Below are 26,374 nucleotides of genomic sequence, written 5' to 3'. Positions count from 1 at the left end.
GGCATGGCATGGGGCCAAGCTGGCTGCAGGCACCAGCCCTGTGGCCCAGCTCTGCCACTCACCCTTCTGCCGTGGCTGGAACTGCTCCAGCTCTTCAGGCTGCTGTGCTGCGGCAGCTCCAGGGCCTTCTTTCTCCTCCTTCCCCCAGGCCAGCTTGGGCACGCTCGCAGGTCTGTGCTCTACATCACTGCCTGGATTCATGGCTGCTTGCAGAAGGTGAAAAGGAAAAGGTCCAAGTCAGCAAGTGCTGCAGTCGTGCCTTGAGGGCACCTGCAAGAGTGAAGACTTGGGAAGGCTACAGGACGGCAAGTCCTGCACTCTGGTCCTGGGGGCTCCAGCCACAAGGACAGGAGACTCCTGACAAGGACAGTGAAAAGCAAATGCCACAGTCTGCCCTCGAGGGCAGCTGCAGAAGAGATGCCTCGGGAAGGCCAGGGGTCACCAAGTGCTCTGGTCTGGCCACGAGCTCACCTGCAGGAGTAATACCTCTGGAAAGCTCTGGGTCAGCAAGGAACGAGTGGCTGTGCAGGGCTCCTCACAGCACCGCTCTCTCGCGTCCTCTCTCGTCGTGTGCACCGAGCACTGTGGAGTGTAACTGTAACTTGTAACTGCCAACACCTCTGCCAGAGCGTGTCACCAAGGGCCCTTGGAATCCCTGCCCCGTTCCATTCCACGGTGACCATGCTGCACGGTGTCACCAAGGGCCCTTGGAATCCCTGTCCCGTTCCATTCCACGGTGACCATGCTGCACCGTGTCACCAAGGGCCCTTGCACGCACTGCCACCTGCCCTGGGGCCACCCCCAGCCCCCAGAGTGGCCCAGGGTGGAAGGAATGCCTTGCCCCAGGTGTGTCAGACAGCCCAACAGGATCTTTAGGAAGGGCTCAGCCCATCAGCAAACGCTGCCCTGCTCTGCGGGCTCAGAGCAGCAGGAGCCCCCGCAGCTGCCGACGCAGCCGCGGCGGGAAGGGCACGGGGCCTCCACAGAAGCTGGCACGGCCTCCTCGGGACACGTCCCACATGGTGGCCATCCTGAGCACGGCCATGGGACACAGACCAGGAACGTGTGGGCCAGGGCAGGAATGCTGCTCTGAGCCCTGGGGCCCGGGCAGCGCTGACAGCAGCAGGTGAGGCACAGTCCCCGCCCAAGCAGAGTTCCCCCTGTCAATCATGGTAACACCTCACCGTTCTTTTCTGTATAAAATTCTGTGTATTGTTCTCTGTCACCCATCTGCAAGGGCCCTTTGCAAACATGGGGACAGAGGACAGTGTGCATCTAATTTACACTGGAGCTGCAGCATTCCCCTCCAGGAACTGTTAGGGGAGAACTCAGGCCACAGGCATAATGATTCTTGGTTACAAATTCAACTTATGTCTAAGAGCAGAAAGTTATTTAACCCTGAGCCCATTTAACCCTTACAGAAAAACCCAATTTTAAAAAAACAACTTTTCAGCACTTGATCCTTCAGTGAAAAACCCAACTCCCACAAAACAGCCTGTAAACAGAAAAACTGTTTGTAAACTTGAGAAATAATTTGTAAACAAATCAAATCCTTCTATGAATTGTCCATTAGGCAAGTGATCATTTGTAATGCTGTCTGTGGTTTCCAGTGTCCATATTTTAGGCAGCTGTATCGTACTGTTGTAGGATTTATTGTAAAACATGAGAACAGACTCAGAGGGGAGGAGGGTGTACCCTCAATCCAACCCCTTTCCCCTTTTTTCTTTGTATAATAAATAATAACAGGAACAGAACATGGATTTTGAATACTATTAACTTATGCAAAGTTTCATCCAGGTTTACTGATAACATTTTTCTTTACCAGCCAGGTTCAGGGTGAAGAACTTGATTGGGAGATGTTTTGATCAGGGCAAGGAACTTGGTGGGGAGACATTTTCTGTATTTATATTTTATCTAGTGCAAACCATATACTTTTTTCTCTTTGTTAGAAGTTAGAAATTTTGTTATTGACTTTAATAGCTGACTTTTAAAATGATGACAAATGGCAGAATTCAGTGAAAAAACTTTACAACTGCAATTTGCTTATGAAAAATCCAAGCTCTGTGTATACCTCAGTGGATATTCTTTGAATCATACCAGTTTATCTTGAAGCAATGCAAGAATAATTACTCGAATATTAAGAAAAGACATGTTAATTCACATACTAGGACTTCTTTAAGACAATGATTTACTAAAATATGAATATCAATCTAATATCGATATCCAACTGAGACAGACAAAATCTCTCTAAGAGTTTAAAGTTAGAAAGTGTATGTTTATTGAGACAGCCGGGCATTACGTGGGATAATTCCCTAATGCACACTGCAAAAATCACAGGTATTACAAAGCTTTTTTATTTACAGAAGTCTTGAATACACAAAATATGAATGCATATTCATATCCCTGTCACTTCCTCTGATCCGCTTCACATGCTAATTGGCAAAAAGGCAATTAAGCATGTGTGGTTCTGTTCCCTGAAATGACTCAGGGGTCCATTTTGGGGAGGGATCTCCAAAATGAAGAAGTAAAATAAGTCTTCCTCGTTCTGACCTTTCTGCCTTTCGCATGCACACATGACAAATGAATCCATGCCGTTTTCCTGTGCTTAATGGATTCCTAAAGAATGGGAAGTCTGCAACTTTTTTTATCATCTTCACTTTTGGCCCTGGCCCACACTTGGAAGGAGTCAGATAAACCCGTGTGGGCATTTCCCTTCCCAAGGGGCTCCTGGGGAGACAAAGGAGACAAGAAGGATTCCCCATCTCATGACATTCCCTTTTTTCCTTCAGTAGCTCTATTGCAGTCACTGCATACAAGAGTTTACTTGATCCCTTTGGTGCCAGGGAGCACCCAGAACTTGAACCTTACTGGATCCAGCCCTGTCTGCCTATCACAGAGGGAAAAGATAAAGAACCTGGGTGGGGGTTGAGCCAAAATGGCATTTTGCCACTTCTGATCTGCTCCCAGCTTTTGCAGCAGGGCAACAACCCCATCTCTGCAAACCACTCCCTTTTGCAAGGCACACGTGGACCTCGCTGGTAGCTCAGGGCTCCTGAAGGGGCTGCTGCAGTTGGCAACTGGAGCTGTTGTTGAACTTTTCACATTGCTAACCCCCCCCTGCCAAATGCCATCAAGTGGCTGAGGAAGGACACAAAAATATTACCCTGGAGGAAGTGGGGCCAAAAGCTTGGAAAAGGATGAAAGAAATGTTCTGATGATGACAATGTCAAAAAACCACAATTTATTTTTGATAGCAAATGAATACCCACAGCCCTCCAGCCCTCCCAGACTGGCAGCCGAGTGGGGCCGTTTCCATGGCATGAGGAGCTGGCAGCCTGCAGAGAGAAACCAGAGAGCCACGGTCAGTCACAGAAGGCTCCTGTGCCCCTGTCCCACCACGGCCTGTGCCTGGGCCAGGCTGCTGTGTGCTCAGAGCCCAAACCTCCTGACCCATTCTCCGTTTTTAGAGAAGGGCAGAGTGGTAAGCCACATTCCATCTCCTCTGCTGAAGCACAGCCCAGCAGCCTCCTCAGAAGCTTCCAGGGCGGAATGCCCGTGTGCCTGGTTTCCTGGCTCCCCGGCAGACCAGGGGTTAAACATTGGGTGTCTCCTGGATTGTCCCCGGAAAGAGCCCATCTCTGCACCGAGCTACCTTTTTTCATTTGGAAATTAGGTCTTTCTTTCTCTGCCATCTATGGTTTCTCCAGCCCGGGATGCAACCACCGGTCATTTAAAACTTTAAGAATCTTTTTGTACAAGCACAACTGACTTGATGTATATTTTACATAAGCACGAATTATTCCATAACATATATTACAATGGGGCTGCAGAGATACCCCTGCAGGTCCATGGGGATGCGGAGATCCCCTGCAGATCCATGGGGATGCAGAGATCCCCTGCAGATCCATGGGGATGCAGAGATCTCCTGCAGGTCCCTGGGGATGCGGAGATCCCCCTGCAGGTCCATGGGGAGGCAGAGATCCCCTGCAGATCCATGGGGATGCAGAGATCCCCTGCAGGTCCATGGGGCTGCAGAGATCCCCTGCAGGTCCATGGGGATGCAGAGATCCCCTGCAGCCCCTGGAGGAGCCGGGCTGGAGCTCGGCGATGCCTGAGAGGAGCTGTGAGCCCGCGGGCAGAGGGGCCCCGCTGGAGCAGCCTGTCCTGGCAGGACTGAGCCCGTGGCACAGTGACCCACGCTGCAGCACTCGGAGGGGGCTGTGCCCAGGGGATGGACTCCGCTCCGAGAAGTTCCTGGAGAAGTCTCGGCCGGGAGAGAGCGCAGGGTGCAGCAGGGAACGACTCCTGTCCCTGAGCAGAGGGAGAAGCCCCGGGGGATGAGCTGAGCATGGCCCCATTCCCTGTCTCCTGCCCTGCCGGGGGAGGAGGTGCAGCTGGGAGCAGGGAGGCGTGGGGAAAGCTGCATTTAAGGCTCTGCACTGACTTCTCCTTCTCCTGCTCCGAGTCTTTGGAGTTTTCTGACAGAAATCTCTCCCCTGCCCCACCCACCCACAGGGCTTGGGGCAGGTTTCCCTTTTCGGGGGAAATCAAAGCGAAGCACTGATGCGCTAACGAGGGGCAGGAGAAGTGAGGCTCCTGGGCTTCCCGCAGAGGCGGAGGCACGAGAGGCGCAGGGCCGGGAAAGCCGTGGCGGGAGGCGCGGAGAAGTTTGTTTGTGTGGGCAGCTCAATCCCGGCTCGGCCCGGGCCCGTGCCGGGGCTGTTCCTCATCTCCGGCTTTCCCCTCACGCAGCCCGGGGGCGCCGAGAGCGCGGGGCGAGGCGGGGCCGTGCGCAGAGCCCGCCCCGAGCTCGCTGCCATTGGCCGCCGGTGCCGTCAGTCGCGGTTGCGGCGCGCTGATTGGTGGGAGCGGGGCGCGGCGCGGCCCCGGCGGCGGGCTGAGGGCGGCCGTGGCCGCGCAGCGCCGCCATTGGCCGAGCGGCTGTGCGGGCCCGGCAGCGGCGGCAGCGGCCGGAGCGCGGTGAGGCGGCGGCGGCGGAGCTCGGAGGCGGCCCCGGCGCAGGTGGGAGCCGCGCTGGGCTCTGCGGGGGCTCGGGGCTGGCTGCGGGCCGAGGGGGCGGCAGGGGGCTCCGGCGGCTCGCCGGTGCCGTGTCCGGCCCGTGCCGGCCCCGGGCTGAGGGCGCTGCGGGAGCGGCTGCCCGCGGTCTCCTTCCCGCCGGGGCCGGGCAGGAGCCGCTGCCGGAGCAGCGCTGGCTCGGCCCGGCTGCTGTGGGTAGGACAGAGGGGCTGCCCCGCGGCCGGGAGCGGGCGGGGAAATTCCCGTCGCCGGAGGTTCGTGTGCCCGGCGGAGAGCGAGGAGTCCTGTCAAAGTGACTTTATTGCCGAGCAGGGGCAGAGGCCGTGGGGCATTTGCCGTGCGCTCTCTGCCGTGGCTGTAGTCCGCAGCCTCCTTTTTATCCTCATTTTCCCGGCCGCATCTCCCTCTGCCTTTGCCCACCGGCTGAGTTCCTTGGAAGGTTCAGACTTCCCGATGCGCCTGCTGCCTGTCCTCGTTAATGTGCACCCTCCTTTTGTATAACAGCCGATATTCATGGCTCTGTTAAGTCTTTGTTCTTCTCCTCGAAGTTCAGGAATGTAGCGGGACTTTGAGCAGCTGTCTGGGTCAATTTCTAACATTTATTGGAACTGATGGTTTCTCCCGTTACTTCCTTATCTACAAGTGCCCGACCCGATCTCCAGGCAGATTCACTCCTTGACTCTGTTTTGTCCTTCCCGGGTCCTCTTTGGTTTTGGGATTATTCTCGGTGCCCTCATTCCCTGTCCTTTTGTAGCGTTTGTGGATCAGGAGGCCTGGCTGCCACCTGCATGCCCTGGCTCAGCTGCTGGATGAGCTGCACTGCCAAGGTGTGGAGCATGGTAAAAAGATGAGAGTTGCTGCAGCACAGAAGAGGAGAAGCAGCATTCCTTTAACCCCTGGTGTGCTGGGGAGCCAGGAAACCGTGTCCCATTCCCATCCTTTCCATGTTTGCACCAATACATAAACTACTCTCCTATTTCCTTTCTTATCTTTTTCAGCACTTTTCCTTTTTCATCTCCTTGCCAAGAGCAGTTTGAGTAATTTAGTTTTCCACAAACTCCTGCTTTTTCTGCTAAGAGACCATCTGATCCCATCCCCTGCTGAAATGTTGTGTTCCTCTTTCAGTGGCTTGGTCGGCAGGAAGGTCAGGAGCTGGAGCTGTCTGGTTGGTTCTTATTCTGAGGACAGCTTGTAATCTAATGATGCCATTGTAGTGATAAATGGGTTCTCTGTCTCCTTATAGGATTTTGTGAAAAATGCCAATCATTTGGTTTTTAAAATTTAAAAGTTTAATAATAATAAAATGTTGAAAAACATAGGAATACGACTAGAGTAATAAAAAATTTAGAGTTTGGAGAATTACAAGATAATAAAAAGTAAAGAATTACTGAGGTCCAGATGCTCTTGGGCACTTAAGGCAAGATGAGTATACCTTGTTAACAAAGGAATCACCCTTAAAACAATACACTATTGCATATTTGTATATCCTTCATGGTTATGCATACATTCTATTTAAAGCATGAAACTCTTGTCTGTTGTATGTCAGCTGTTTCCTTTAATTCCCACGGGGTCTTCCAGTGTTAGCATGAAGTAATGAAATTAGCTTCTTCTAATAAGAAAACCATAAATTGCTCTTCTCTGGAAAATTTAGGTGTTCCTTGAAGCGAGTATCTCATTCCTTAACCCCCCCCCCCCTATACATAGTTTCTCTTTGAACAACTATTGCTTCATTTTATCCACAAAGCTACATTTACCATACTATTAAAATGTTACACAGCACAATTAATCTATATAACATAATACATATAGTAACTATCTGCATAGAGCCATATAACATGCATTTTTAACAAATTTGTTGGGGTTCCCAGGGGCTGGTCCATGGTGTTGTAGGATTTGTTCTGGTAGCCGTTCAACTTTTCCCCATTTTTGGGTGCTCTCTCAATCTGGGGCTGCATCAATTGATCACTGTTTTCTAATTGCATCATCAAATACTTGAATTCCAGCTGATTTCCCTGAACTTGTTGGAGCAAAAACCCCAGTGCTCTGATACACCCTGTACAGCACAGACAGTGACAGCAGATGTTGGAGTGGGCAGAGGGATTTTTATAAATGAGAATTTATTCAGCCAGTTTAAAAAAAAAAAAAAATTATTAGCGGTCAAATTCTATCTCACCAGCCATAGAAAAAGACAGTGCCGAGCCTGGGAATCAGCCCTGGGTGTGTAACAAGGAGTCAGCCTCAGGAGAGGTTTTCCCCTATGTCCACACACCTCCATCCTGGCACAAGCGGTTTTTATAGGGAAAATTCCGCCTGAGGCCAAGATTTCAGCAATCAGTCTTTTCTTCTATTCAGAGTCCATAGGTTAATAAGATTTTCTTTTTTGGTGATGAGGAGGAATAATTCAGTGTCCGGAGTAGGTGAATCCCTGATGAGATTTTACGGGAACGCTGCATTCACATGCATTTGTCTGAGGATTTCCATGATATCCATCTTGGGCCGTTTATGCGATGGTCAGCACCCGATGATCAGCACCTGGACTCCAGACATGGCATGGGCCACGCCACTTGGCCAGCAGTGGTGCTGCTTTGCACTCCTTAGGCAGAGCCCATGTCCTGCTTGGATGTTGGCAGCAGCAAAGTGCCAAGGCAGGCTCTGTGCCAGCCCAGCTTCCTGGGGGAGAGATTGCACCAGAGACAGGATTCTGGCCACAGACTGCTTTAAATGTGCATCCCTTATCTCCACCCTGCGCTTGGTGGAGAATTCCCAGGGTTAGGAATTCCCAAGATCAATTCCAAGGGGAAATAATTGAATATCTGCCCTGGGTCTGGCTCTTCTTCTTGCCCAAGCCAATGGCAAAAGCTGTACCCATGGCATCTTGGTCTCCATCCCCAGCTTCCAAAGGTGTTTCTTTCTTTCCCCATTCATTCTTTGTACCCAGCCTGAGCTCTGGGGGTGCCAGGGGTATGGAGGTCCCATTGTATTCCTAAAGCTGCCATAACTCCCTGGAGGATCTTTCCTTTGAAATGAGTTCTGCTGTCTGAGTCTGTTGCTTCCACAATCCCTTTTGTTGGAATTATGTCTTTTAGAAATACCTTAATAAGTGATCCAGTGGTTGCCCAGCAATCAGAATTGCTTTTTGCCCCCCTGTTAGGTGAGATGGTGTCACCAGAAGATATTGAAGCCTTCCTGCTCAGGGCATTTCAGTGCCAGGCTCTTACAAGCACACACAGCTGTGCTGGTTGAGCTGACCATGGGGGTAACCTGCGCTTTGTCTGATTCCCTTTCCTCAACAACAGCGTGTCTTGGAACTCTTTTCCCTTCTGCTGCCCTTGAAGAGCCATCCACAAAGACATTTTCTTCATTTTCAGACGAAGACTGAGCGTTCTCCAGGGCTCCAGTGTGGTGGGTCCCCGGTGGGATGGGAGCTCAGAGAGCCCTGCCAATCCATGTCCATGCAGGGGTGGACTTGCTCCTGCTGAGGGTGCTGCTGTCTGTGCTTGCAGTGTCCTTGTGGGCTGCAGCTGGAGCCCTGACTCCTTCCCAGGGGCTGTTTGGGTGGGCTCTGCCCTGGCCAGGAGGGCAATGCCTCTGCCAGGTGCTTGTGGCCGACCCCATCATCCCCTGGGTGCTGGGGCACCCTTGGGCCCTGGGGTTGATCCCTCAGGGGCTGTGGGAACTCTGCCATGGCCTTTGCCTTCAGCTTGGCCTTTTGCTCATCCCTTCTTGCCTTCAGCTGCTGTGCCCTTGTGCCCAAGTGCTGCAGGGCTTCTTGTGCCACTCCTGCAGCCCCGGTCACTGCCTGTGGGTGCTCATCCTCTGAGAGCTGCTGAGCTTTCTGCAAAACCTTTCCTTTCTGCAGGGACCCAAACCAAATCCTGAACAGCAAATCCTGATCCTTCATGTGCACTCTGCATTTCCCAGCTGTTCCTTTGTTTTCCCCCTGTGCTCAGGGTCCCTGCCCAGCCCGTGTGGCAGAGCCGGTGCCTGTCCTGCCGCAGTGTCCAAAGGCGGCCCCCCCGGCGGGCAGGGCCGGCAGCTCCCCGGGGCCGGGCAGCGGCCGGGGCGTCCCGCAGCCTCCTGGGGGCCGGGGGCCACTGCCGGCCCTGCCCGGGGCTGGTGGGGTCAGGCAGCGCCCGGCGCTGAGCCCCGGCTGCCCCACAGCCCCGGCCCGGCCCCGCAGCTCCCCACAGGCCCCAGCCCGTGCTCCCGGTGCCGCACCTCTGCGCCCGGTGCTGCCGCTGCCACCGCAGAGAAACCCCTGGCATCCTGACCTCCTGCTTTTCCTGTCTGGGAAACTGGGAATTCAAAATATTAGCTGGCAAATTGTGAGGTTAAGACTCTGTGGAAAAACATCCCAATCCAGAGTATTTTTCTCTTCCTCCTTTTTTCCCTCATCCTTTTTCTTACCACACAGATTCCTCCTGCTGCTTCTTGCCTGAACCATATTGCTGCACACTCCCCTTCACCTGATTCCTTCCCAGGACACGAACACCATCCATCCCCTGTTGTCTAAATGCCTTCTCCACTTTCCTTGTTGCCACCCTGGGTGTCCATGTCCTTAATTACCTCTGGGGAAATGTGCAAACTACCTCAACATTCTCCCAAGGGACCCTTCAGAGACATTTTGGGATCATCATCCCTTTGGCCAGGCCCCCTCCCTGTCTTTCCCTTTTCTCCCCTCCATGGGTGCCCTGCCATGTTCACTCCCCAAAGATCCCAGGGCACTCACTGATGAGATTTTCAGTGCTCTCTCCCTGCTGACTCTTCACAGACCCCCTGATGTGTCACTCGTCTGTCTCCTGGTCACTCCCGGGTCCCCAATCAATCCCTGGTGCTGCCGCCAGCCAAGGGAGCCGATCACCCAAAGTGGGTGAGGCACCTTCAGCTGCACTTGCTGCCCGCCGCCCCGGAGGGTGGAAGGAATTCGGGATGAGCCTCAGGGTGTGCGGAAAAATTGACATCACCAGAGGATTCTGTCCACAGAGCAGACAGAGGAGTCCTGTAAATGGAATTTCATTCCTAAAAATGGGAGAGGCCATGGGACATTCCCCACGGGATATCTCCAATTGTTGGAGGACACAGTCTCTTTTTCATCTGAACTTTCTTGGCCACATCTCCCTCTGCTCTCCCCACTGGCTGAAGCACTTGACAGGTACAGACTTCCCAATCCACCTACTACATACCCACCTTGATATGTTCCCTGCTGTTATATAGCAAACGATATTCATGGCTCTGTTAAGTCTTTGTTGTTCTTCTGGAAGTTCATGAATAGGGAAGGACCTTGGCTGAACAGCAGTTTGTGTCATCTATTGATAACATTTTCTGAAACTGATGGTGTCTCCTGTCATTTCCTTTTTTACAGCTCCCTGGCCCTATGTCCGAGCAGATTCAGAGCATCTGTTTGTAAAGACACTTTCCTGTTGTTCCTTCCATGGGGTCCCCCGTTTGTGGGACATCCCCCCTGGAGCAGGGTGTCCCCTCTGTGCTGCAGCCCCAGGGCTCGGGCCGAGCTCAGCCAATCAGAGCCCGCGGCGCTGATGACTCACCAGTTGCCAGGCAGACTCGCAGCTCCCCGCGTTCCCCACCTGGACCCACCTGCGCCCCCCCTCGGCCCCATGGCCCCGCGAGGGGAATTTGGGGAGGTGGGAGTGGGGCAGCGCCAAGGCCGGGCCCCCCCGCGCTGTCCTGGCGGGAGCGGCTGCAGTGGGGACCGAGTGCGGGCGGGAGCGGCCGAGAGCCCAGCGCTGCCCCAGCCCGACCTGCCCCAGCTCCATCCCTGCCCCTGCGCTGGGATGCTGTGGGGCTGGGGGGAAGAGGGAGCCGGCAGTGGGTGCTGGGCCTGGGGCCAGGAGGAGAAGGGAAGGAGAAGCAGGCTTGAGGAACAAAATGGTCAAAGGATGCAGGTGGCAGGAGAGGGTGGGATTGTGCAGGAGAAGGAGGAATAGGAAGAGGAAGAGGAGTGTGAGGAAGAATAGAACACAGGAGGAGGAGGAGGAGGAGCAGAAACAAGGATCACCACAAGGTTCCATCCCTCCTTGTATCTATAGCCTCCCCTTAGCCCCAGGAGCATTGCCACCCCACATGCAGCAGGTGACTGTTGAGGGGTTCCACGATTTTCACAGGGGTGAGTCATGGCATTTCTCAGCTTTATTGGGTTAAATGTTGGTGCTTTATTTTTTTTAGGGGCTGAATCTTTATGTTTTGGAGGAATTTTTTACTGAATCTTGATGTTTGGGGAGGTTTTGATCTGTGTCTTAAAGTTTCGAGGATTTTTATGCTGAACCTTGGTGTTTTGGAGGTTCTTATAGACACACAATGCCCAATGACTTGGTGAGATGAAGTGGGGACAGGAGGAACTCCCAGTCCAAGATGCTCTGTTCTTTTTTTTTTCCCCCAGACCAGGATTTTTCATTCCCGGGGAGGAATGAAAATGGAGGAAATGGAGGAGGAGGAAAAGCCCTGGAGATCCCGCACAAGGAGTGGCAGCAAACCCAGCCCAGGGAGCTGCAGGGAGGAAAGAGCCCCCCTGAACCAGGAAGGCGGGCAGAGATCCAGCCAGAGCTCAGAGCTGGTGGAGAAGCCTCGTGGCAGGGAGAAGCCCCACAAGTGCTTGGAATGTGGGAAGGGTTTCAGGCGGAGCTTGGATCTGATCCAGCACCAGGTGATCCACACTGGGGAACGGCCCTACGAGTGTGAGGAATGTGGAAAGCGTTTCCGCTGGAGCTCCAGCCTGAGACTTCACCAGAGATTCCACACCGGGGAGAGGCCCTTTGAGTGTGGGGAGTGTGGGAGGAGCTTCAACCAGAACTCCATTCTGATCCAACATCAGAGGATCCACACTGGGGAAAAGCCCTTTGAGTGTGGGAAATGTGGGGTGAGCTTCAGCCAGAAGGGCTACCTGATGCAACACCAGAGGATCCACACTGGGGAAAAACCCTATGAGTGTGGGGTGTGTGGGAAGAGCTTCAGGCACAGCTCTGGCCTGAGGAGACACAAGAGGATCCACACTGGAGAAAAGCCCTACGAGTGTGGGGTGTGTGGGATGAGTTTCAGCCTCAACTCCCAGCTTACGGAACACAAAAAGATCCATACTGGGGAAAAGCCCTACAAGTGTGGGGAATGTGGGAAGAGTTTCAGAGAAAGCTCAGCCCTGATTCGGCACCAGGTGATCCACACTGGGGAACGGCCCTACACCTGCTTGGAATGTGGGAAGAGCTATGGGTGGTGCTCAGACCTGAGAAAGCACCAGCGCATCCACAGCGGGGAGAAGCCCTACGAGTGTCCTGAGTGTGGGAAGAGGTTTCGGATCAGCTCCAGTCTCCTTGTACATCAGCGGAGTCACACCGAGGAGAGGCCCTACCGCTGCCCCGACTGCGGGAAGGGCTTCAAGCACAACTCCCACCTCACCGTGCACCGGCACATCCACACCGGGGAGAGGCCCTACGAGTGTGGGAAGTGTGGGAAGAGCTTCTCACAGAGATCAGCCTTGATCAAACACCAACGGAGGCGCCACTAATGGGTTGAAGCCCTGTAAGTGCCCTGAGTGCAGGAAGAGCTTCATGTGCTGCTCCAGCTCCATCCTCCATGGGAGGATCCACGTTGGATGATCCTCAGTGACCTTCATTGGGCAGTCTTGGTGATCTATGGGCCTGGTTATCTGTGTTGGGAAGACACTTGGCTGGGAGGCTCCACATCTTCCTCGTTCCCTGTGGGCACCTAGATAAAGCCAGTGGCAGGAACATCCACTGGGGCACAGACCAACAATGGGAATTCCTTGGGGAGAGCAGATTTAATGACTTCCAACTCCATAAAATCTTTTGCACTCAATCCTATATTCTGGTGGCATCAAGGAATACTGAATGGTCTTGGAGGTATGTCCTAGGTTGACTATATGATGCTTGTATCTCCAGTTGTTTGTTGTGTTTATGGTGAATTATAATTTTTGCACCTTTAAGACTTGTTCCGAGAGCAAAGGAGGGAGAGAAGGGTAGAGTTTGTTTTCAGAAACTGCACTCACTCCTCCACATTCCTGCTCCTGGGCCAGGTTGTCTGCAGATGGACAGACAGAGGTACAGAGCTCTCCTTTGCTGTTAATTAGTTTTAGCTAGCTGTGGCAGAGAAGTTCCCTGGACTGTGGCTGTTTTTCCCTTTTCTTTGGACCTGTTTAAACCTGCTCTGGCCTGAACACCCAGAAGAGCACCGGCAGCTCACACCTGTGGCCCAGCGGGCCAGGCCTGGACTGTGGCATTTCCAGCACCGGAGGGACTGATAAGAGACTGAGGGAGCTGAGCTACAACCCACGGAGGGACTTCCTGAGTTTGTCTCTCTTTTAGAGCAGCAAGAGGTTTTATTGTTTAATATTGTTTAAGTTTTATTCTTTAAAAAATAGTTTTTTCGACTTTTCTCCAAGGAGATACTTTTCCCAAACTGGCTTGGGGAGGAGCCAATTGAATCTGCTTTCCAGAGGAATCCCTTTGGAGGTTCTCTCCCAAATTTGCTCTGAACCAGGACAAGGTCTTTTCCAACTTCAGGGATTCCACGATTTTGATTTCCTATTGCCCAAGGGTGTCTTCTGCAGCCAGATGGTGGAAAAACTGGGGAAAAGACCAAGATTTTGGAGACAATGGGGTAGAAACTCCACCAAAAAGGTTCTTCCCTCCACCCAAGCACGTGGATCCTCAGCCGGCATGGACATGGAAGTCTTTTTCTTTTGGCCTTGATTTTGTTTTCATTTCTCTTTATCCCTTTAAAATATCCAATATTGAAGTAAAAATAGACATTGAACTAAGTTAGTGGATGTGGTCATGGTAGGACACAGACATGGTGGGACACGTGTAAGAATGTGCCCTCTGTTGACAGAGTAAACAAGTTAACCTTTTGTTCCCTTAAAAAGGACAAAAGGCCAGGTGTTTCTCTCCTCAATTTGGTTGAAAGACACCTCATAGGACCTTGGGGACTTCACCTCAAACTTAAGGGTAGCTAATTGGACAGGAGCCAAAAAGTCCCACCTAAGCAATTCCCTAGAAAAGAAGAGAACAAAATAAGTTAATTGCTTTTGTGAAGTGTTTTAGTAAGAGCAAGAACCTCTTGCCCTGACTTGGCTTTTCTCTGTAAAAAGCTTTTTTATTTTTGCCTTTTATTAAAACTTTTTATTCCCAACACTGTCACATGAGCCATCCTGCTTGTTTTATGCCACCTGAGGTAGCTGAGCTATCAAGGGTATAATGCTTATCTCTGAGAGCTTATAAGACCAGGCTCAAAAAGAGAAAAAGCATTAGACATGGAGAGTGACATGGGCACGCATGGACATGGAGGGGGACAGGGCCATCCCTAGGGACATGGGGAGACACAGGCATGGATGGAGACATGGGGGACAGTGACAGGGATGGAAACATGGTGGGGAGACAGCCATGGGTGAGGACATGGTGGGACATGGCCAGTGACAAGTGGGGACATGGCCATGGCCGGTGCCATGGGAGGAACTTGCAGGGGATGAGGGGGATGCTGGGTTTGAGGGAGTTGAGGGTTCCTGGGCAGGACTTGGACCTTGCTGAGGCCTTTGGGGAGCCCAGGCCGAGCGGCTCCGGCTGCACTGGGAGAACCTGGTGGAGGTTCTGGGGCAGCTGCTCAAGGACCCCTGACCTGGAGCCCCAGCTGGGCACTGGGCTCCTGGAAGGGGATGAACATCCTTGTCCCTAGGAGGGAAATCCCAACACCCCCAGGGTGTCGGGGACAGCTGAGGGGCCACAACAGGGAGGGGAAAGCCCGACAGAGCTGTTCTCCTCCTAAGCTACATCCTAAAAGTCCCAAAACTCAGGGATTCCTCCCAGGAAAAAGCTTCCAGGAGCTGCCTGAATTGAGGGAAAGGGGGGATGTGATCCTCAAACTGAACAGGAGGGGCCTGGATCCCCAAATCCAAGCCCAGGGGTGAGAGGTAGAGCTGGAGGCACAATGGGGAAGGGGTGGGAGAGCAGGGGAAAAGAGGATTCTGACCAGGAGAGGAATGGGACCCTCAGATTGAGTTGGGAGGGGTCTTTGGGTTGGGGGAACAATGGGAGTGGGGAGGGAAGGGTGGGGATGGGATCAAAAATGGGTGGTTCCATGGGGATCCCTTAGTGTCCCCATCGCTTGATCCCTGGAGTGATTTCCGTGAGGCTCTGGGAGGGGGGAATGGATCTGCACTGGGTGGGTCCCCAAGCCCCCTGCCCATACCTGGGGGGCTCATGGGAGGTTCCCTCTATCCAAACACTGGTGCTGCAGCCATGGGGGAGAGGTGGGTAGGAAAGGGGGATCTGGGGTGGTCAGGGAGGAGGAGGAATAGGAAGAGGAGAGAGAGATGAGGAGGAGGTTAGGGAAAAGAAGGAACAGGAACAGGAGGAGGAAGAGGAGGAACCGCAGCAGATCCACATGGTTTGCCTGCCCTTCTGCTGAGTCTGCAGCTCCCCTGGTCAGGGCAGCATTTACTCCCCCAGATCCTGCAGGTAAGTGGGGAGGGGGAGCTCACCCCAAATGCATTGGGGGATTTCTGGGAGTTTTTTTTTGCAGGGAAAGGGATATTTGGATCTTGCATTGCCCCAAAGGTGAGACGCAGATGCCCCTTTGGAGACTTGTGAAGGGTTCCTGTAGCGATCTCTGTACCGGCTGGGGCAGTGGTAACAGTTTGGGGGGGACATTGGTTTTGGGGTTCCAATTGGCATCGGAGTGGGGAGAGCAGCAATGGCCAATCCTGGAGCTGGGGGATCCCAGCAGCCTGGAGGAGTGGGGGACTCTGGAGATGAGCAGAGTCTGGGCCCATCCAACTGTGAACAGGGTGGTGACTTCTTGAGCTGGACTTGGGCAGCAGGACCAAGGTGCTCACCCTTTGTTTTTCCCCCAAGCCAGGATTTGTCCATCTGTCCTGGGTTGTAAGATAAGCTTGTATTCTATTTGCCATCTGTTGAAGGCAAACCTGTTGGGCAGGTTTTGTTATCTTTTCCAAGAACTGGTTTTGCTCCTAAGAGGTAATGGTTTGCTAATGGGCCATTGACTGATTCAATGCAGGGCTGGTAACATAACACCATCCTATTGTGAGATGTTCCACCCAGAGGGGGGAAGCCAAGCACTCTTTTATTGGATATAAGGGGGTACCTTTTTGGGGACAGAGCAGCTCTTTACTTTGGGGGATTGCCAGAGAAGCAGCTCCCTCTCTCTTCTTCGCGGGATCTCGCAGCGAAACAGCCGGGGAGGCGGCGGCGGCGGAGCTCGGAGGCAACCCCGGTGCAGAGGAAGACCGTCCCCACTGCCACCAGATCTCCAGAGGAAAACTATACCCTTCAAAAGATCACCACTGCAGCTGCAATTCATCAACCACTGCAAGGGGAGCAATCAACCCAGCAGGACTGCTACTGGCACCCCGAATCCTCAGGTTCTGGACTTTTTCACTGGTTTTGTTTGTACCGATTGCATTTGCCTTTTTAAATTGTTGTCTAGTTTTCTCCTAGTAAAGAATTGTTACTCCCATTCCCACATCTTTGCCTGAGAGCCTTTTAATTTAAAGATCCTGGTAATTCAGAGGGAGGGGGGTTTGCCGTTCTCCATTGCACAGGAGGCTTTGCCCTCTTTCACAGACTCCTGTCTGGTGTGTAACTGGGTACTGAATCTCCCATTGGATGTTCCTGTTAAATATCCTAAATAATCAACATTAACAAATTGTTGAAATCAGGGGCTGGGTGTGCCCCATCCCCACTGGGACACCTGGAAGCTTCCTATAAAGGTCTGGTTTTAACTTCACTGTTCTAACACTGTTGCAAGGGTTCTTTTTTTTCTCTTTTGATTATAGACAACAGGGGGATGAGAGAAGCAGAACAGGAATTGTAATCCCAGAATCACAGAACATTCTGAGCAGAACAGGAACACACAGAATCATCAAAGGAATGTTTGAACATGTACAGAGACTCCAGAATTGTGACTTTGGCTGGTCAGTGTCTCTGCTGGGAGCCTCCCAAAGGGCCTTCAGCCACTCCTCAGCCCTGGGCAGCAGCAGCATCACCTCTGCAGGGCCCAGCAGGGCTCTCCTGAGCTGCCCTTGCCCAGCTGCACACAGAGCCTGCCCCAGCCAGGGCCCTGCACACAGGCAGGTTTCTGTAGGGCCGGGCCGAGGGCACACAGGGTGGGATGGGCTCTGTGAGCGCTGGCAGGGACAAGGCACCTCTCAGGAGGGGATGTCCAGGCCCAGGGAGATGCTCAGGGAAGCAGAGGGGGCTGAGCAGAGCAGTGCTGGGGGAACAAGCCCATCCAGCCCCTCACCTTCCCTCAGTCACAGGGAATCCTTTGCCTCACATCTCTCAGTGGCAAACTCTGAGTGCAGCAGGAAAGCTGGGGATTTCTGACCTCAGAGAGCCATAAATGGTGTGTGGGTAGGAACACAGTTCCTAAAACCATCTCCTTCCATCCTTTTGACCTGGGAGTGCAGATGGTACCAAGCCTTTCTGCAGTAGGAGTGATTCCCCTGAAAAATCCTGAATATCCACCCTTGTCCCTCTGCCAAATGGCCACAAACCTAGGGCAGCAGGGCAGGGATGGCTCCTTGAGAGCCCCCACACACAGCCCTGATTGCTCCTGGCACATTCAGCCAGCACAACTGGAGCTCAGGCAGGGACCTGGGTGAAGGTTTTCCCAGAGTAGGAACAAGGGTGGGTGAGTCCCAGCAGGACAGGCTGCAGGGAATGGCCCAGGTTTGGCTCCAAGCAGCCTCTCCTGACTTGTCCCTGTCCTTTCTCCATGAACAGGTGCCCATGTGCAGCCACAGCAAATGTCCAACAGCAGCTCCATCAGCCACTTCCTCCTGCTGGCACTGGCAGACACGCGGCAGCTGCAGCTCCTGCACTTCTGCCTCTTCCTGGGCATCTCCCTGGCTGCCCTCCTGGGCAACAGCCTCATCATCAGCGCCATAGCCTGCGGCCACCACCTGCACACGCCCATGTTCTTCTTCCTGCTCAACCTGGCCCTCAGCGACCTGGGCTCCATCTGCACCACTGTCCCCAAAGCCATGCACAATTCCCTCTGGGACACCAGGAACATCTCCTACTCAGGATGTGCTGCACAGCTCTTTTTCCTTCTGTTCTTCCTTGGAGCAGAGTATTCCCTCCTGACCATCATGTGCTACGACTGCTACGTGTCCATCTGCAAACCCCTGCACTACGGGACCCTCCTGGGCAGCAGAGCTTGTGCCCACATGGCAGCAGCTGCCTGGGCCAGTGCCTTTCTCAATGCTCTCATGCACACAGCCAATATATTTTCCCTGCCCCTGTGCCATGGCAATGTCCTGGGCCAGTTCTTCTGTGATATCCCACAGATACTCAAGCTCTCCTGCTCCAATTCCCACCTCAGGGAACTTGGGCTTCTTGTGGTTACTAGCAGTTTATCATTTTTTTGTTTTGTGTTCATTGTTTTCTCCTATGTACAGATCATCAGGGCTGTGCTGAGGATCCCCTTTGAGCAGGGATGGCACAAAGCCTTTTCCACCTGCCTCCCTCACCTGGCTGTAGTCTCTCTCTTTGTCAGCACTGCAGAATTTGCTCACCTGAAGCCTGCCTCGATGTCCTCCCCATCCCTGGATCTGGCCCTGTCAGTTCTGCGCGATGAAATCCTGCTCAGCGTGGGCAACTGAGCCCTTGAAGGACTTAGTGTCAGGTCAAGGCTTGCTTTCCCTCCCAAAGCCTTCCCTTGGCAGCCTTGGGCAGGGAATTCACCCTCCCTCCCTCCTTCATCCCACAGACCTGCTCGGAACCACTCTGTGGGCACTTTCCATTCTCTGTGTCTGTCCTCAAGTGCAGTGCCAACCTGGGTCAGTCCTGGCCCTGTACTGAACTCCCAGGAGCTCGCAGGCTGAGATGGCAACGCTCAGCCACACCAGAGCCCTGCCCCTGCCAGCAGCACCCCCACAAGCAGCAGCAGCAGCAGCAGCAGCAGCAGCAGCAGCAGCAGCAGCAGCAGCTGCAGTCGCCTCTCAGCTGTTGGTGCCCCTGCACTGCAGCCCATCCCGCTGGCACCAACATTCCATTGTGGCCTTGGAGACAGTCCTGAATCCATCCATGGGGTCACAGAGACATGGAATCCCAGAGTTCCAGGTTCCTGGAATCTTAGAGTCATTGAATATTGAGAACCACACAAAGAGGAGGAGGGCGAGGAGGAGGAGGAGGAGGACGAAGAGGAGGAGGATAAGGAGGAGGAGGATAAGGAGGAGGAGGAGGAGTAGTATAAAGAGGAGGAGGAGGAGGAGGAGGAAGAGGAGGAGGAAGAGGAGGAGGAGGAGAAGGAGGAGAGGGAGGAGGAAGAGGAGGAGGACGAGGAGGAGGAGGAGGACGAAGAGGATGAGGAGGAGGACAGGGAGGATGAGGAGGAGGATGAGAAGGAGGACGAGGAGGAGGAGGAGGACGAGGAGGAGGACGAGGACGAGGAGGAGGAGGACGATGATGACGAAGAGGAGGTGGAAGATGAGGAGGAGGAATAGGAGGAGGAAGAGAGAGAACGAGGACAAAGAGGATGATGAGGAGGAGGAGGAGAATGAGGAGGAAGAGGAGAATGAGGATGAGGAAGAGGAGGAGGAGGAGCAGGACAATGACAAGGAGGATGAGGAGGGGGAGGAGAAAGAGGAGGAGCAGGAGGAGGAAGAGGAGGAGGAGGAGGATGACAAGGACTAGGGCAAGCACAAGGAAGATGAGGAGGAGGAGGAGGACAAGGAAGAGGAGGAGGCAGAGAAGCAGGAAAAGGAGGAATAGGAGGAGGAAGAGAGAGGACAAGGACAAGGACAATGATGAGGATGAGGTGGAGGAGGATAACGAGGAGGAGGAGGAGGAGCATAAGGATGAGGACGAGGACGAGGAGGAGAAGGATGAGGATGAGGAAAAGGATGAAGATGCAGAGGACAAGGAGGACGAGGAGGACGAGGAGGAGGACGAGGTGGAGCACGACGACCACGACGATGAAGAGGAGGGGGAAGATGAGGAGGAGGAATAGGAGGAGGAAGAGAGAGAACAAGGACAAGGAGGTTGATGAGGAGGAGGAGGAAGAGGAGAAGGAGGAGGATGAGGAGGAGGAGAATGAGGAGAATAAGGATGAGGAGGACAATGAGGAGGAGGATGAAGAGAATAAGGATGTGGAGGACAAGGAGGAGGAGGACGAGGAAGACGAGTAGGAGAAGGAGGAATAGGAGGATAAAGAGGATGAGAATGAGGAGGTGGAGGAGGAGGAGAAGGATGAGGATGAGGAAAAGGATGAAGATGCAGAGGACAAGGAGGACGAGGAGGAGGACGAGGAGGAGGATGAGGAGGAGGACGAGGAGGACCAGGAGGATGAGGAGGAGGAGAAGGAGGAGGACGAGGACAAGGAGGAGGACGAGGAGGAGGACGAGGACGACGACGACGACGATGACGACGAAGAGCAGGTGGAAGATGAGGAGGAGGAATAGTAGGAGGAAGAGATAGGACAAGGACAAGGAGGATGATGAGGAGGAGGAGGAGAATGAGGAGGAAGAGGAGAATGAGGATGAGGATGAGGAGGAGGAGGAGGAGGAGGAGGACAATGACAAGGAGGATGAGGAGGGGGAGGAGAAAGAGGAGGAGCAGGAGGAGGAAGAGGAGGAGGAGGAGGATGACAAGGACTAGGGCAAGCACAAGGAAGATGAGGAGGAGGAGGAGGACGAGGAAGAGGATGAGACAGAGAAGCAGGAAGAGGAGGAATAGGAGGAGGAAGAGAGAGGACAAGGACAAGGAGGATGATGAGGATGAGGAGGAGGAGGACAGCGAGGAGGAGTAGGAGGAGAAGAAGGATGAGGACGAGGACGAGGAGGAGAAGGATGAAGATGAGGGAAAGGATGAAGATGCAGAGGACAAGGAGGACGAGGAAGACGAGGAGGAAGAGGAGGAGGACAAGGACGACGAGGAGGACAAGGAGGAGGAGGACGAGGAAGACGAGGAGGAGGACAGGAATAGGAGGATAAAGAGGATGAAAATGAGGATGTGGAGGAGGACAAGGAGGAGGAGGAGGAGGAGGAGGAGGATGACTAAGACGAGGACGAGGACGAGGAGCAGGAGGAGGAGGATAAGGACCAGGACAAGGACAAGGAGGAAGAGGAGGATGAGGAGGACAAGGAGGATAAGGAGGACGAGGAGGAGGAGGAGGAGGAGAAGGAGGATGAGGAGGACGACGAGGAGGACGAGGAGGACGAGGAGGATTACGAGGAGGAGGAGGAGGAGGACTACGACGACGATGATGACGAAGAGGAGGTGGAATATGAGGAGGAGGAATAGGAGGAGGAAAAGAGGGAACGAGGACAAGGAGGATGATGAGGAGGAGGAGGAGAACGAGGAGGAAGAGGAGAATGAGGATTAGGAGGAGGAGGAGGAGGAGGACAATGACAAAGAGGATGAGGATGGGGAGGAGAAAGAGGAGGAGCAGGAGGAGGAAGAGGAGGAGGAGGAAGACGAAAAGGACTAGGGCAAGCACAAGGAAATTGAGGAGGAGGAGTAGGGCAAGGAAGAGGAGGAGGCAGAGAAGCATGAAGAGGAGGAATAGGAGGAGGAAGAGAGAGGACAAGGACAAGGAGGATGATGAGGATGAGGACGAGGAGGAGAAGGATGAGGATGAGGAAAAGGATGAAGATGCAGAGGACAAGGACGACGAGGAGGAGGAGGAGGAGAAGGAGGAGAATAAAGAGGAAGAGGACAAGGATGAGGAGGACCAGGAGGAGAAGGACGAGGAGGATGAGGATGAGCAGGATGGGGAGGACGAGGAGGAAGAAGAGGGGGAAGATGAGGAGGTGGAGAAGGAGCAGAATGAGGATGAGGAAGACAATGAGGAGGATGAGGAGGATAAGGATGCGGAGGATAAGGAGGAGGAGGATGAGGAGGAGGAGGAGGAGGAGGACAAGGAGGAGGAAAAGGATGAGGATGAGGAAAAGGATGAAGATGCAGAGGACAAGGAGGACTTCCTCGTCGTCGTCCTGCTCGTCCTCCTCCTCGTCCTCCTCCTCGTCCTCCTAGTCCTCCTGGTCCTCCTCGTCCTCCTGGTCCTCCTCGTCCTCGTCCTCCCCTTCCTCCTCTTCCTCCTCCTCCTCCTCTTCCTCCTCCTCCTCGTCCTCCTCCTCGTCCTCCTCCTCCTCCTCGTCCTCCTCATCGTCCTCCTCCTCCTCAACCTCCTCGTCCTACTTGTCCTCTGCATCTTCATCCTTTTCCTCATCTTCATCCTTCTTCTCCTCGTTCTCGTCCTCATCCTTCTTCTCCTCCTCCTCCTCGTTTTCCTCCTCCTCCTCATCCTCATCATTCTCCTTGTCCTTGTTCTCTCTCTTCCTCTTCCTATTCCTCCTCCTCATCTTCCACATCCTCTTCGTCGTCGTCGTCGTCGTCCTCCTCGTCCTCCTCCTCCTCCTCCTCTTCCTCCTCCTCCTTCTCATCATCCTCCTCATCCTCGTCCTCCTCATCCTCCTGGTCCTCCTCATCCTCCTCCTCCTCCTCGTCCTCGTTTTTGTCGTCGTCCTCCTCCTCCTCATCGTCCTCCTCATTGTCCTCCTCCACATCCTCAGTCTCATCCTCTTTATCCTCCTATTCATCATCCTCCTCCTCATCTTTGTCGTCCTCCTCCTTCTTGTCCTCCTCCACATCCTCATTCTCATCCTCTTTATCCTCATATTCCTCCTCCTCCTCCTCGTCTTCTTCGTCCTCCTCCTCCTTGTCGTCCTTGTCCTCCTCGTCCTCCTTGTCCTGCTCATCCTCGTCCTTTTCCTCATCCTTGTCCTCCTCCTCCTCCTCCTCCTCCTTATCCTCTGCATCCTTATCCTCGTCATCCTCCTCATCCTCATTCTCCTCCTTCTCCTCCTCCTCATCTTCCTTCTCTTCCTCCTTCTCGTCCTTCCCATCCTCTTCATCCTCATCCTCCTCGTCCTTCTCCTCCTGGTCCTCCTCATCCTAGTCCTCCTCCACTTTATTCTCCTCCTAGTCCTCCTCCTCCTCCTGTTCAACTTCCTTCTCCACCTCCTCCTCCTCCTCCTCCTCCTCGTCCTCCTTGTCCTCTGCATCTTCATCCTTTTCCTCATCCTCATCCTTCTCCTCCTTGTCCTCGTCCTCATCCTTCTTATCCTCCTCCTCCTCCTTCTCGCTGTCCTCCTCCTCCTCGTCCTCATCATCCTCCTTGTCCTCGTCCTCTCTCTTCCTCCTCCTATTCCTCCTCTTCATGCTTCTCTGCCTCCTCCTCTGCCTTGTCCTCCTCCTCCTCATCTTCCTTGTGCTTGCCCTAGTCCTTGTCATCCTCCTCCTCCTCCTCTTCCTCCTCCTGCTCCTCCTCTTTCTCCTCCTCCTCCTCATCCTCCTTGCCATTGTCCTCCTCCTCCTCCTCCTCATCCTCATTCTCCTCTTCCTCCTCGTTCTCCTCCAACTCCTCATCATCCTCCTTGTCCTCGTTCCCTCTCTTCCTCCTCCTATTCCTCCTCCTCCTCTTCCACCTCCTCTTCCTCGTCGTCGTCGTCCTCCTCGTCGTCCTCCTCGTCGTCCTCCTCGTCCTCCTCGTCCTCCTCGTCCTCCTTGTCCTCCTCCTCGTCCTCGTCCTCTTCCTCCTCCTCCTCCTCATCCTCCTCCTCATCGTCCTCCTCGTCCTCCTCCTTGTCCTCCTCGTCCTCGTCCTTGTCCTTGTCTTCCTCCTCGTCCTCGTCCTTGTCCTCGTCCTCGTCCTTGTCCTCCTCCTCCTCCTCCTCCTCCTCCTCCTCCTTGACCTCCTTGTCCTCCTTGTCCTCTGCATCTTCATCCTTTTCCTCATCTTCATCCTTCTCCTCCTCGTCCTTGTCCTCATCCTTCTTCTCCTCCTACTCCTCCTCGTTGTCCTCCTCCTCCTCATCCTCATCATCCTCCTTGTCCTTCTCGTCTCTCTTCCTCCTCCTATTCCTCCTCCTCATCTTCCACCTCCTCTTCGTCGTCGTCGTCGTCCTCGTCGTCCTCCTGGTCCTCCTGGTCCACCTGGTCCTCCTGGTCCTCCTGGTCCTCCTGGTCCTCCTCCTCGCCCTCCTCCTAGTCCTCTTCCTCCTCCTCCTCCTCCTCTTCCTCCTCCTCCTCCTCTTCCTCCTCCTCCTCCTCCTCCTCCTGCTCATCGTCCTCCTCATCCTCCTCCTCGTCCTCCTCCTCGTCCTCCACCTCGTCCTCGTACTCGTCCTCCTCCTCCTCCTCCTCCTCATCCTGCTCATCGTCCTCCTCATCGTCGTCCTTGTCCTCCTCATCCTCGTCCTCGTCCTCTTCCTCGTCCTTGTCCTCGTCCTCGTCCTTTTCCTCCTCTTCGTCCTCATCCTCCTCCTCCTCCTCGTCCTCGTCCTCCTCTTCCTCTTCCTCCTCCTCCTCATCCTCCTCCTCCTCGTCCTTCTCCTTGTCCACCTCCTCCTCATCCTTCTCCTTGTCCTCCTCCTCCTCGTCCTCCTCCTTGTCCCCCTCCTCATCCTTTTCCTCGTCCTCCTCCTCGTCCTCCTCCTCCCCCTCCTCCTCCTCCTCCTCCTCCTCCTCCTCCTCCTCCTCCCCATCCTCATCCTCCTCCTACTTATCCTCCGCATCCTTATACTCCTCATCCGCCTCATTGTCCTCCTCATCCTCATTCTCCTCCTTCTCCTCCTCCTCATCTTCCTCCTCTTCCTCCTTCTCGTCCTCCCCATCCTGCTCATCCTCATCCTCCTCGTCCTTCTCCTCCTGGTCCTCCTCATCATTGTCCTCCTCCTCTTTATTCTCCTCCGTGTCCTCCTCCTCCTCCTGTTCAACTTCCTTCTCCACCTCCTCCGCCTCGTCCTCCTTGTCCTCTGCATCTTCATCCTTTTCCTCATCCTCATCCTTCTCCTCCTCATCCTCGTCCTCATCCTTCTTCTCCTCCTCCTCCTCGTTGTACTCCTCCTCCTCATCCTAATCATCCTCCTTGTCCTTGTTCTCTCTCTTCCTCCTCCTATTCCTCCTCCTCATCTTCCACCTCCTCTTCGTCGTCGTCGTCGTCCTCGTCGTCCTCCTGGTCCTCCTGGTCCTCCTGGTCCTCCTCGTCCTCCTCCTCGCCCTCCTCCTACTCCTCTTCCTCCTACTCCTCCTCTTCCTCCTCCTCCTCCTCTTCCTCCTCCTCCTCGTCCTCCTCCTCCTCTTCTTTCTCCTTGTCCTCGTCCTCGTCCTCCTCCTCCTGCTCATCCTCCTCTTCCTTGTCCTCCTCTTCCTCCTTGTCCTTGTCCTCGTCCTCCTCGTCCTCCTCCTCCTCCTCCTCCTCCTCCTCCTCGTCCTCCACCTCGTCCTCGTCCTCGTCCTCCTCCTCCTCCTCCTCCTCCTCCTCATCCTGCTCCTCATCGTCCTCCTCGTCGTCCTCTTTGTCCTCCTCGTCCTCGTCCTTGTCCTCGTCCTCTTCCTCGTCCTCGTCCTTGTCCTCCTCCTCGTCGTCGTCCTCCTCCTCCTCATCCTCGTCCTCCTCCTCCTCTTCCTCCTCCTCCTCGTTGTACTCCTCCTCCTCATCCTAATCATCCTCCTTGTCCTTGTTTTCTCTCTTCCTCCTCCTATTCCTCCTCCTCATCTTCCACCTCCTCTTCGTCATCGTCGTCCTCGTCGTCCTCCTCCTCCTCGTCCTCCTCCTTGTCCTCTTCTTCGTCCTCATCCTCGTCCTCCTCGTCCTCCTCCTCATCCTCTTCGTCCTCCTCGTCCTCCTCATCCTCCTCCTCCTTGTCCTCCTCCTCCTCGTCCTCCTCGTCCTCGTCCTCCTTGTCCTCATCCTCCTCCTCCTCGTCCTCCTCCTCCTCGTCCTCCTCCTCCTCGTCCTCGTCCTCCTCCTCCTCTTCCTCCTCCTCCTCGTCCTCCTCCTCCTTGTCCTTCTCCTCGTCCTTCTCCTCTGTGTGTGCTTCTCAAGATTCAATGACTCTAGGATTCCAGGAACCTGGAACGCTGGGATTCCATGTCTCTGTGACCCCATGGATGGATTCATGACTGTCTCCAAGGCCACGAGGGAACGTTGGTGCCAGCGGGAGGGGCTGCAGTGCAGGGGCACCAACAGCTGAGAGGCGACTGCAGCTGCTGCTGCTGCTGCTGCTGCTGCTGCTGCTTCTTGTGGGGGTGCTGTTGGCATGGGCAGGGCCCTGGTGTGGCTGAGCGTTGCCATCTCAGCCTGGGAGCTCCTGGGAGCTCAGGACAGGGCCAGGACAGACACAGAGAATGAAAAGTGCCCACAGAGTGGTTCCAAGCCGGTCTGTGGGAAGGAGCAGGGAGGGAGGATGAATCCCCTGCCCAAGGCTGCCAAGGGAAGGCTTTGGGAGGGAAAGCAAGCCTTGACCTGACACTAAGTCCTTCAAGGGCTCAGTTGCCCACGCTGA

General features: G+C 54.2%; 2 protein-coding genes across 2 annotated transcripts in view; one reads left to right on the top strand and one right to left on the bottom strand.

Moving 5' to 3' along the window:
• Window positions 1-26,374, bottom strand: part of LOC146764054 (uncharacterized) — a 69,882-nt gene that overhangs the window by 26,863 nt on the left and 16,645 nt on the right. The gene's annotated exons all lie outside the window — the stretch shown is intronic.
• On the top strand, window positions 10,808-14,204 carry LOC146764055 (uncharacterized). The gene has a single exon (XM_085565561.1). The coding sequence runs from the start codon at window positions 11,462-11,464 to the stop codon at window positions 12,551-12,553; it is 1,092 nt and encodes a 363-aa protein (XP_085421687.1). The 5' UTR covers window positions 10,808-11,461; the 3' UTR covers window positions 12,554-14,204.

The sequence above is a fragment of the Lonchura striata genome, chromosome 36 (assembly GCF_050655825.1).
Source record: "Lonchura striata isolate lonStrDom1 chromosome 36, ASM5065582v1, whole genome shotgun sequence".
Lineage (NCBI taxonomy): Eukaryota > Metazoa > Chordata > Aves > Passeriformes > Estrildidae > Lonchura > Lonchura striata.
This window is presented reverse-complemented; position numbering and strand designations above follow the sequence as displayed.

What these genes read in the sequence shown, in the direction of transcription:
- LOC146764055 (XM_085565561.1), top strand. Translation starts at nt 11,462, where the DNA reads ATGAAAATGGAGGAAATGGAGGAGGAGGAAAAGCCCTGGAGATCCCGC.